At 60.1% G+C, this 10,846-nt stretch overlaps 1 protein-coding gene across 8 annotated transcripts in view; it reads left to right on the top strand.

The window, feature by feature from the left end:
• Positions 1–10,346, top strand: part of Rap1gap (RAP1 GTPase activating protein) — a 45,292-nt gene extending 34,946 nt beyond the window's left edge. For 2 of the 8 annotated variants that reach the window (XR_780602.1, XR_780605.3), the window contains exons 16-25: positions 184–321; positions 2,340–2,471; positions 4,332–4,409; positions 5,157–5,266; positions 6,092–6,205; positions 7,632–7,755; positions 8,394–8,496; positions 8,794–8,928; positions 9,079–9,116; positions 9,380–10,346. Coding sequence is in view for 3 of the 8 variants with exons in the window: in XM_010626016.1 (XP_010624318.1) it covers positions 184–321; positions 2,340–2,471; positions 4,332–4,409; positions 5,157–5,266; positions 6,092–6,205; positions 7,632–7,755; positions 8,394–8,496; positions 8,825–8,928; positions 9,079–9,087 (912 nt within the window). In the remaining 5 variants the exon portion in view is untranslated. The remainder of the gene's footprint in view (positions 1–183; positions 322–2,339; positions 2,472–4,331; positions 4,410–5,156; positions 5,267–6,091; positions 6,206–7,631; positions 7,756–8,393; positions 8,497–8,793; positions 8,929–9,078; positions 9,117–9,379) is intronic. The other 6 variants (XR_780603.1, XR_002025410.1, XM_010626016.1 and 3 more) reach the window with 6 other exon arrangements.
• Positions 10,347–10,846: the final 500 nt, after the last annotated feature.

The raw sequence follows: 10,846 nt of genomic DNA on the forward strand, positions 1-10,846 counted from the left end.
TCGGGGGACAGGAAGCAGGACCTTCGTCGGGAGCCCTAGGCGCTGTTTGACTGCAGAGTGAAGCCAGGCCTTTTCCACTTCCCACTGACGGAGAGGAAGTGGCTCTCGACTCAAAGGGACCACGATGCAAGCTGAGGGACGAGGGGTGGGTCACCTGGGTCTCTCCTGATGGCTGGCCCACAGGAGCGGACCCGCGCTGCCCTTCTGGAGACGCTGTATGAGGAACTCCACATCCACAGCCAGTCCATGATGGGCCTGGGCGGTGACGAGGACAAGATGGAAAACGGAGGTGGCGGAGGCGGCTTCTTTGAGTCTTTCAAGGTGAAGGGTCTCTGGGGTTTCCTAGGCAGGAAAGGGCCGCAGGGACTGGTTCTAGTGGGGCCTAGGGCCAGGCTAACTGACAGGGTGTGGGCGTGGCTAGAAGCAAGCTCTGTCGGGGTAGAGTCCTGCTGGGCGTGGCCACAGGTGGAAGAGGGTGAGGAACCGATGAGGTGTGGGTGTGGCCAGAGGTGAGGGTTTGGGTGGAGTCTGGAGTGGGCGTGGCCCAGGGTGGGAGTCTTGCTCAGGGTCATGTGGTCTGCCTTGGTAGTTTGAGGCCGAGATTAAAGTGGGCTCTGGTGTGGGGAGGAGTTAATGATGGAGGGCGGGCCAAACTGGGTCGGAGTCTGCCTGGGAATTCATAAGGTTAGTTCTCCGAGTGGAGCAAGGTGCTGCTGGAGTCTATGTGGGCTATGGCTGCCAGATGAGTTGGCAAAGGAATGAGGGAAATAGAGGTATCAGAGGACCGAGTGTCCCTTGGAGAGCGACCTGGCCTGTGTGACCTGCCCTGGCTGTCTCCGGCTTAGCTTAGTGCTACGAGCACAGACTGCCTGGGTTCAGATCCCAGCTCTAACACCTACCAGTCTGGGCATGCTCTGAGTCCCTTCCTTTATTTACTGAGTCGGGTAATAGGGTAATGGCCCCTTACCTTATATAACCATTGAGCTGTTTGTAAAACAATTAGACTAGTAGGATGGAAGTTAAAAAGCAAAGTGCAAAACTTGCCTCCTCCTCTTCAGCAACAGTTGTCCAAAGTGAGAGGCAGAGAAGGCACCTCTTCCCCTTGGCCGAGCCTGCACTCACCCAGGCTGCAGCCCTAGGTCCTGATCTCTCTACTCTTGCCTTGTCCACCCAGAGGAGGAGGACTGCTGGTCCTCCTGGTGCCCAGACAGGCCGCTTGAGCCTCAGCCTCGCCCAGGGCAGCCATGGCGCGTGGGGGTGGTTTGCACAAGGGCGTCAGCCCAGCTGCATGAAAGGAACCACTGCAGGCAGGGGAGTGGTGAGAGGTGCACACAGACCCAGAGTTTGTGCTTTTTCTTTTTCTTTCCTTTTTTTTTTTTTTTCTTTCCTTTTTTTTTTTTTTTCTTTCCTTTTTTTTTTTTTTTCTTTCCTTTTTTTTTTTTTTTGGTATCAGGGATCGAACTCAGGCCCTTGCACTTATGAGGGAGGCGGTGGAAACCCTGAGCCAAATCCCCCGCCCCCAAAGTTCATTCTTTGAGGAGGGCTGCAGTGGTGTCACATTTAGTAGGTGCCAGACAGGAGGCGCAGGTTAGGTTGAAGAGTTTTTCAGAGGTGGCGGAGTCTGCAGTTCAGGACCTGGGATTTGGCATCTGGGTTCTAAACTCACTTCTGCCTCAGTTTCATTTGCTGTAAATGGGTGTGACAGCCCCCACTCCGCAGAGTGGATTGAAAGGCAGAGTGGGTGTGAAGTACCTTGCCCCACAGTAAGTTTGCCATCTATGTAGATCAGTGTGGAAAAGTCAAGGAAGTGGGAAGAGGTAGAAAAGAACGGAAACGGGGGAAAGGGGAGAGGGAGGGGAGGGAAGAGAAAAGGAAGGGGAGCTTAGAGACCCTAAAAGGAATGAAACTGAGTGGCCAGGGATTTAGCTCAGTGGTTCTGCTCCCTCCCTTGCAAGTACGAGGTCCCAGTTTGATCCCCAGTACCAAAAAAAGAGAAACGAAGGTTTTGGAGGGCTCAGTGTACACACATGATCTTGGCTCAGGATCTTTTGAGGTCTTCACAGTAACCACCAGAGGCAGAGGCTTAGCACACAGCAGCCCGTGTGGCTCTGAGGCTCAAGGAGGCGAAGTGTCTTGCGCCAGGCTACCCGGCAATTTGGTGGCAGAGCCCAGGCTCAGACTACCCTCAGGCACTCCGTGTAGCTCCCTCTTGTGTGGCACGTAGGGAAGCTGAGACCACACAGGGGATGGGCCTGCCTGGGTCATGCACAGTGCATTGGTGGGAGGGACCAAGGTGAGGGCTTGCCATGCCTCCTCCACCCCCACTTTCACACTCACAGCGGGTCATCCGGAGTCGCAGCCAGTCCATGGATGCCATGGGGCTGAGCAACAAGAAGCCCAGCACGGTGTCCACCAGCCACAGCGGGAGCTTCACACCCAATAACCCTGACCTGGCCAAAGCAGCTGGAATAGTGAGTGTCCCCCACTCTCCCTTGCCGCTCCCTCGGGCCCTCAGTGCTCCCTGCCTCTTGAGGTCTGTCCCCACCTGTCTCCATTGCCCTGCTGTCCACATGCCCTCCTTGGCCTCTGGACACGGTCCAGCTGTTACTGTCCATGTGGGATTAGGTGCCCTGGCCAGGACATTGGGTACTGAGAGCCTTCCCTGGTTCCCGGGTCCTCTCCGCTTCCTGGCCCTTTATTCAGTCAGGTGTCACTCTGCAGGTCAGCTCAGGGACAGTCTCCGTGTCCCATTCCTCCATGAGTACCTAGTGTCTGTTGTGTGCTGGGAACCTGGCTGCTGTGTGGCACCTACTGTCAAGCCTTGGGTTTTGGGGGGCACCCACTGTGTGCCTGCCCCTGGGCTGATGTGTGAGTACTTACTGTGCCAGGAAATGGATTGCTGTGTGGCACCAACTCTGTAAGCATCAACTACGTGCCCAGGCCTGGGCTGCTGTATACGCACCTTCTGTGTGTCGGGATCTGGGCTGCTGTGTGAATACATGATGTGTGCTAAGCCCTGGAGTCAGTGAACACATACTGTGTGTCAGGAAGTACACTGCTGTGTGAGCATTTTCTGTGTGGCCTCTACTGTGTGTTTGTAGCAGCCAGGACCTTTGTGACTGTGGCTACTATCATGTGCCAGGAACCAGGCTTCTGTGTGGGCACCTCCTGAATGAGCCCTTCTTGTGTGACTATTGACTGGCTGCCAGGCCCTGTGGGAGTCTACTCCTCCCACAGCAGGAGTGCTGGGTGTGCAGGAGAAACGGGCCTGCATCATGGGCAGCTGCTTGGCGCCACCTCGTGGCCACCCTGGGCACTGCATCCACTGCTATGCTCCCCACTCGGCCAGCCCCCCGGCCATCTCTCCATCTCCCTCACCGCCATCCATCTACCTGCCCATCTCTCCACCCACCCATTCCTATGCCCAGCCATCCAGCCGTCCACTCACCTATCCGTCCTCCCATTTACCCACCCATCTCCCACTCATCTACCCATCCACCCAGTCCACCCACACAGCAGTCCACCGCCCATCCGTGCATCCATCTCTCCACTCACCCACCCACCCACGCTTTCTCCCTCCTTTACTTATTGACTGTCTAGTGCATGCCGAGCCCCTTACCCAGTGCTGTGAGGCTGTGTCATGTGGCAGGCGGCCCCTCCACCCCTACCCTCCACCTGCCCTGTGGTCTGGTGTGGCTAGGGAAGCAAGCGAGGCCTCATCGTCTGAGGAGCTGGCCCGACCTGCCCCCAGCCGCGCCCCTTGTCCCCACCAGAGTGGTCCAGCCTCCTGTGGGTGGCCGCAGAGGGGCCCCGGGGACAGGGCCAGGCCAGCAGCCCCCACCGTGGCAGTAACCAGACCCGTTTCTGTTTTTGTTTTTGCACAACTCTCCCTTCTTCACGTCTCTTCCTTCCTGTTGTCTTCCCTTCCTTGCCTCCCGCTCCTCCTCCTGATCACTCTGCCGTCTTGTGCTGTTTCTCCTCTCCTCCTCCCCACTACCTACACCCTACTCCTTTCCGCTCTTCTTATCCTGGCTTTCCCTTCTTTCTGTCTCTGTCTGTCACCTTCACTCCCTCAACCCATTTCCGCACCCGTCTGTCCACATCCGTGTCCCCTCACCCTTGAACGCGTCCGTTTCTGCGTCCTCACCTGTCACTCTGACTTCTCTGCTGTGTCTGTCCTCACGCCTCGCTTCTCCCCTCCCCGTCCTGTCTGTACCATTTGCCCTTTTGTTTCACTTGGTCTTCCCTCCCCTCCCTTACTGCCGTCTGTCTGCCTCTCTCTCCCTCTCCCTCTCTCTCTCTTTCTGTCCCTGCCCTCTGCCGCTTGCCAGTCATTGCTTATCCCTGGGAAAAGTGCGAGTAGATTCGGACGCCGGGGCAGTGCCATAGGCATAGGAACCGTGGAAGAGGTTGTCGTCCGCAGGGCCACCGGCTCTGGAGGCTGCTGCACGCGCTGTTCTCCGCTCGCTCTCAGGACGGAGGCCATATTGGGGACGTGGCCCCCTTGCCCCAGGACAGGCCCAAGGGCATGCAGGACAGAGTGCTGCACCTCTCTGCACCTGCTTTGGGGCCTGGCACCTGCCAGGGGCTTCTGACCCTTCCCGGTCCCTGCCAGTATCCAGAACCCGAAGACCTTCCCCCAGCTGCATGTCCCCCGAGATCGCTGCTTCAGCATGAAGGGCCACCCCCCGCCCTGACCCCTCCCACCATGAACTGGCCCGGAGGTCCTGCCCTTCCATGCCTCCTTGGGGCCCGCTGCCTGCTGGGGGCATCCACCATGGTGTGTATGGAAATGGGGGCCTTTCAGCTGCTGCTCCCCGAGACAGTGTGGAGGTTCTGAGAAGGGCAGGGATGGCGCAGCTAGGGTGGGATCTCACGCTCATCACAGCCTTGAGGCTGCAAGTCCAGAGGGTGTGTGTGGTGGCCATTCTGAGGGCTTGGCCTCATCCCCTCCCAGCCTGCAGCAGTCACCCACCCCCAGGCCCCTGCCCTTCTCCTGCCCAGGGGTCCGGGGCAGCTCTGCGGGGCCCTCTCCCTGCTGCCTACATGCACACCTCTGCACCTTTCTTGCTCGTCACTGCTGCTTCCGGGAGGGAGCCATGGGGGGCACTGGGCTCCCAGGGCAGCTGGGTGCTGAACTGGGGCCTCTCCCACAGTCCCTGATTGTCCCTGGGAAGAGCCCCACACGGAAGAAGTCAGGCCCGTTTGGCTCCCGCCGCAGCAGCGCCATCGGCATCGAGAACATCCAGGAGGTGCAGGAGAAGAGGTAGGTGAAGTGTGGGAGGGATGCCTGCTCCCCCAGCCCTTCCCGGCACCCCCTTTGAGCACAGCAGAGCAAACTGTCCCCTTTCTGTCACACGGCAGCCCTGCTGGCTCCCTCGCTGCCCACCCTTGCAGCTGTAGGTCTAAGTGTCAGGGACGATGCCCAGGCCACACGGCTAACAAGGGGCCAGAGCTGGGATTTGAACTGTGGCCTGTCTGGCCATCCTGTGTCCTCTGCCACTAAGGTAGAAGTAAGTGTTGGCTTCGGGCAGGCCACGGGGTAGGCCAGAGCCTGTGAGCCCATGCTGTGGCAGAGGGTTAGCTCCTGGACACCAGTCTGTGTGACCATGGGCAAGTTGTTGTCCTATGAGCTTCGTTACCCCAATATAGAACACTGGGATAAGAAACCAGTGTGTGGTCCTGAGTTCGGTCCCCAGAACCAAAAGGGAAGAAAACGGCATGTGGCTTCTAGGACAGTTTGGTTTCATGCATGTGACCCCCAAAAAAGCCCCAAGAAAGGAGCTGGCACTGCACTGGCCTCACTACCACCAAATCTCAATACCGTAAATCCTGAGTTTTAAGTCTTGGCATTGCCATGTCCTAGCTGGGTATCCCTGGGCAGATCCCATCCCATCTGAGCCCCAGCATCCTTACTTGTCACGGGGAGCCATCATGCCCCCTCACACATAGGACCGGGGAAGTGTCCGGGTCCTACCCCTAGCTCCTTTACCATCTCCCCGCTCATTGGCCATTCTGGCTGGGAAGCCCCGTGGATGATAGCAGTCCAGGCTCCTGTGCTGAAACCCCTCGCTGTCCCCATGTCCTTCAGGGAAAGTCCTCCGGCTGGCCAGAAGACACCGGACAGCGGGCACGTTTCACAGGAGCCTAAGTCAGAGAACTCTTCTACTCAGAGCTCCCCAGAGATGCCCACGGCCAAGAACAGGTTGGGTTTGCGGCTGGCCGAGCCAGGACTTGGGTGTGGTGGGCTTGTGCTTCCCATCCCCTGGGCCCAGCTGCCCAAGAATCCGGGCACTGCCTCAGCAGGGCATCGAGGAGGCTGGGCATCCTCTCGGGTCCTCTGACACTCTCCTGCTGAGGCTGGCATGTGGTGGTGAGCTGTGCACCTGCGCCCCCAGGTGGCGGGGCCGGTATACCGTAGCCAGTACCCGTTTCCAGATTTCAGGGAGAGGGAGATAGAGCAGTGGGCTGTGATGAAGCGTGACGGGGCAGTTGTATTACCGTTGGGTCTTCAGGGATGGTAACATTTGAATTGCGAGCCGAGGGAGGTCTGGCCTGGCAGAGAGAGGGCGGGTCCAGCGAGTACAAAGGCCCTGAGGATGGAAAGAAGGGAAACACGCCACCGTGGAGCCAAGAAAGCGAGGGGTCAGGCCTGGCGGATACTGTGGCGCAGGAATGAGGTCAGAGAGGGGAGCGGGGCAGGCTGCAAGGAAGCTTTGAATTTTATCTAAGGGAGACAAGGAGGCCTTGGGAGATTTGCTTCTTCAGTGCTGGGAACTGAGCCAGGGGCTCACGCTACCACTCGGCTGCACCCCCAGCCCGCTTTTATTTTGAGACACCGGCTCACTACCTTGCCCAGGCTGGCCTCAAACTCTTGATGCCCCTGCCTCTGCCTCTCGAGTGGCTGGGGTTACAGGCATCGCCACTGCGCGAAGCCCTGTGGGAGACTCGAATCGGGAGGAGAGAAGGGCTCCCTCAGGCCAGAGGCTGAATGTGGAGAGAGCACGGGCGCAGCCTCCTTCGGCCCACGTTGCTAGATCCCCTCTCTGGGCTGGGCTCTGGGGGACCGAGAGTACCCAGCATGGGCTGCAGTTTCAGGCCCGAGAGGCGGGAAATGGTAGGTGACAGGGGCAGGGCATGTGGGACCCTGGAGCGGTGGAGTTTTGAAAGACAGATCTGCTTCTCAGGATCCAAGAGGAGGAGCGGGACTGCAGTAGGAGACACAGTCGTGAATAGAAGGTGGAATTGTGAGGGGTTAAGGAAGTAGGCCGTGGGGCTGTCTGTTCTCCCCCTGGGCCGTGTGCGCACCCTCTTGTGCCTCAGTGTCCCCTCCTCTGTAATTCGGGTCACAGAACGACAGCCCTGAGATCGCTCCGGTGAGCACTTAGCACGCTGACAGGTACTGTGTGGCAGCAGCGGGAGCTGAGTGTTGAGCAGGGGCGAGGCTGGTCAGAGCCACGTATGAGGAAGGACAGCCAGGTCTAGAGGGCTCAGCGGCCCCAGGAGCCGTGCTGAAGCCGAGAAGGTGGCGCTGGCCAAAGGCTGGGCCTCCCGCGCAGGGAGCGAGGGAGCAGGGCCCGGCCAGGGCCACTGTGGGTGGATGCTGGCTAACGGGGCGCCATCTGTGGCAGAGCGGAGACAGCAGCCCAGAGAGCAGAGGTGCTGAAGGACTTTTCCCGCTCCTCGTCCAGTGCCAGCAGTTTCGCCAGTGTGGTGGAGGAGACGGAGGGCGTGGACGGGGAGGACACAGGCCTGGTGAGACACCCGAGGGGCTGGGTGTGCCACAGTGCCCTAGAGCTGGGCTCTTGGGTCCCCGGAGATGCTCTGGGCAGAAGTATAAGCCTGGCTGTGGCTAAGATGTGAGGAGGGAACCAGGTCAAAGGAGTCAGCAGACTGCTCGGAGCCCCCCAGAGGTGCCGCAGTGCTGTGCAAAGCCTGTTCTGGGGCCTGTGAAGACCGAGAGCCTTCTGTCTGGCGTGCTCTTCCCACCTCCTGCCCCTCCGCCGGGCTGACCTGCCTGTGCTTCTGCCGGGTTTCCTTCTGCCTTCTGAAAGCTGCCCTTGATGTCTAGTCCAGGAGAGTTAATGACCCCGATTCACACTCTCACAGACCCCTGGACTTTGCCCTCAGTGCCTTTGGTCATTTTTCACTCAGCAAACCTTCGGTGGGCACCTGCCCCTTGCCCAGCTCGCTGCAGGTGTTTCGGGAACAGGGCAGGCCGTGACACCGGGCTTCTGGACAGGAATCTCTGCCTGGCTGGCCTCCTAGACTTCAGGAACCCTGCGGGCAGGCTGTGGCCTGGGAGGGTGTCCCCGGATGTGTGTCAAGTGCTCTGCCTCCCCCGTGGCAGACCATGGGGGCAGTGAGCGGGTCTAACCTCCCCACCTCCCCAGGAGAGCGTGTCGTCGTCAGGGACGCCGCACAAGCGGGACTCCTTCCTGTACAGTACGTGGCTGGAGGACAGTGTCAGCACCACCAGCGGTGGCAGCTCCCCAGGTAGTAGGGGGCGGCCCCCTGCAGTGGGTGGGGTGTCCGTGGGTAGGAGGTGGGGCTGAGTGCAGGGACCGGGTCTCGTGTCCAGTGGCAGGCATGGGGTGTGGCTGCTGCCGCCATGGGGGGCAGTGGGGTTAGTGTTCTGGGATGGATCGGAGGGCCGGCAGCTTCCAGAAGTCTCAGAGGATGGCGAGGAGGCGCATTAGGGTGCAGGTCCCTAAGGAGGGACCAGGTGGGCCTGGGGAGCATCTGTGCCGACTGCCCATCTATGCCGTCTCCCTGGTACCTCCCGGTGGCCAGTGAGGTGGCTCCCTCCTGTCCCCCTCCCCAGGCCTCTCCCGGTCACCCCACCCAGATGCCGGCAAGGCGGGGGACACTGCATGTCCCGAGATCAAGATCCAGCTGGAAGCGTCTGAGCCACACACTCCCCAGCTGGTATGAGCGGAGCCTGGGGTCTGGGAGACACCCCACTGGCTGTTGGGAGGGCACCAAAGGGCCCAGAGGTCTGGGGTTTCCCTCGGCCAGGGAAGCCCAGGCACTGCTGTGACCTGTGCTTCCTGTCTCTTCTGCCTGCCGTCCTCACAGGGCTGTTAGCCGGTCACCTGGGAAGTGGAGCTGAGCAGGTCAGCCCGGGGCCCTGTGCTGGTGTGCACAGGGGGGACAGTGTGGGAGAGGTGGCCCTGGTGAGAGCTGGCCTTCTGCCTCTCAGTGCTGGGGGCTTGGGCCTCAGGCTCCCTGCTGGTGCAGTGGGGTGATGAACTCTGCCTCGCCTCCGCCTGAGGGCTGTTGGGAGGGTGTGACAGAGCCTGGAGAGAGCCTGGTGACCACTGACCCTGGGGACCCTGGCTGCAGCCTGTGCTTCATGGTGTCCAAACCTCCCCTGCAGACGAAGCTGCAGAAGCACAAGGTGAAGAGGCTGTGTCACATCCGAGCAGCTGGGACCTCTGCCCCAGGGCCAGCCCCAGCGCTGCTTCCCTGCTTCCCCTCTCCCCTTGGCCCACCTGTCTGGGCTGTCTCTGCAGGGCGGAGCCACCCAGACCCGGGGCCAGGAAGCTGCTGGCATCATCCCCACTGCCCAGGCTGGGGTCCCGTCCTCCGGCAGGAAGCAGTCAGCTGAAGCAGGACTGCGGGCCTAGCTTGCCCCACCCTGAGCCCCTGTCACCCTGGTTGTCCCTCTGGATCAGGGGAGCCAGGCTGACGAGGGAGGGCGAGAGCTCAGCGCAGAGCTGACTGTGGAGGTGGCAGGACGAGCGTGTGGTGGGGGCACTGGCCTGGAACCCTGGCTTCTGGTCGGGTTCTGTGTGCGGCTGTCAAGTCACTCCTTCCCTGGCTTCTCTGCCACACGGGGACAAGATCACTTCAGAGGTTGCCGGAGGCCGTGATCCTGCGCACCTGCCCCAGAAGGCGATGGTGGCCTGGGACTTCCCATCACACTGCCCTGCTCCTTGGGGTCCCGAAGCCCCAGGTGGGCTAACGGCCTGGGAGCTGGCTGTGCCCACCTGGACCCCAAGCTGTGCCACAGATCTGCCGATGCCCTTCCACTGCCTGCACACAACAGACTGGTGACCCTTTCTGAGGGAAGGGGACCCACCTGGCTCCTCGGCCAGCGCCCAGCTTAACCCCTGCCATCCCCGCTCCTGGGCCACTCCGGGCTGAGGGGTCTCTGCTGCCCCCCGTGCCATGGAGGGGCAGCCAGGCACAGCTGCCGTGAGCCTGCGTCCTTGTGTGTGTCTGTCCACACTTTTTAGGTGCCGCACCAAAGGCCAGCCTTCCGGCCCCACCCCCACTTTGGAAGCCCTGTGGCCATGTGTACGTCAGTAACAGTTGTACAAAATAAATTCTATTTATCGCTATTGTACCCAGAGTTGGCTGGCTTTGTATTCACGCTGCCTGGACTGACTACAGACACCAGGTGGAGACACAAGTCTGTCCCGTCACAGCTGCTGGGCTTGGGGATGCCTTCAAGGTCAAGCCACGGGGTCTGTGATCACTAGCCGCGGCTTCTTCCCTGGGCACTGTCCTTCCTTCCTCTCTGTCCCCTTCCCTACAGCCAGGAAGGCATGGCTTCTGAAGCGGGCAGGCCTAGAAGTCCTGGTACCATCTCTTAGCTGGGTGGTGGTGAGAAATTTAGCTTCTCTGGTCCTGTTTCCACTTCTGTAAAAATAGAAGAAATAGGGCCCCTCTTGGGGTTTATGCAGGTCCCCTGAACTGATGCATACAAACACCTAGCACATGGTCTCTGGTGCACAGTAGGTGCTCAATTAATGATGCCTCCTTCCCTTCTCCTGGGCCGTGTATCCCAAGAACTTCCCTCATGTGGCCACCAGGTGGCACCAAGGGATCATTAACAGAA

The sequence above is a fragment of the Fukomys damarensis genome, unplaced genomic scaffold (genome assembly GCF_012274545.1).
Source record: "Fukomys damarensis isolate Sample0158 unplaced genomic scaffold, DMR_v1.0_HiC HiC_scaffold_23, whole genome shotgun sequence".
Classification (NCBI taxonomy): domain Eukaryota; kingdom Metazoa; phylum Chordata; class Mammalia; order Rodentia; family Bathyergidae; genus Fukomys; species Fukomys damarensis.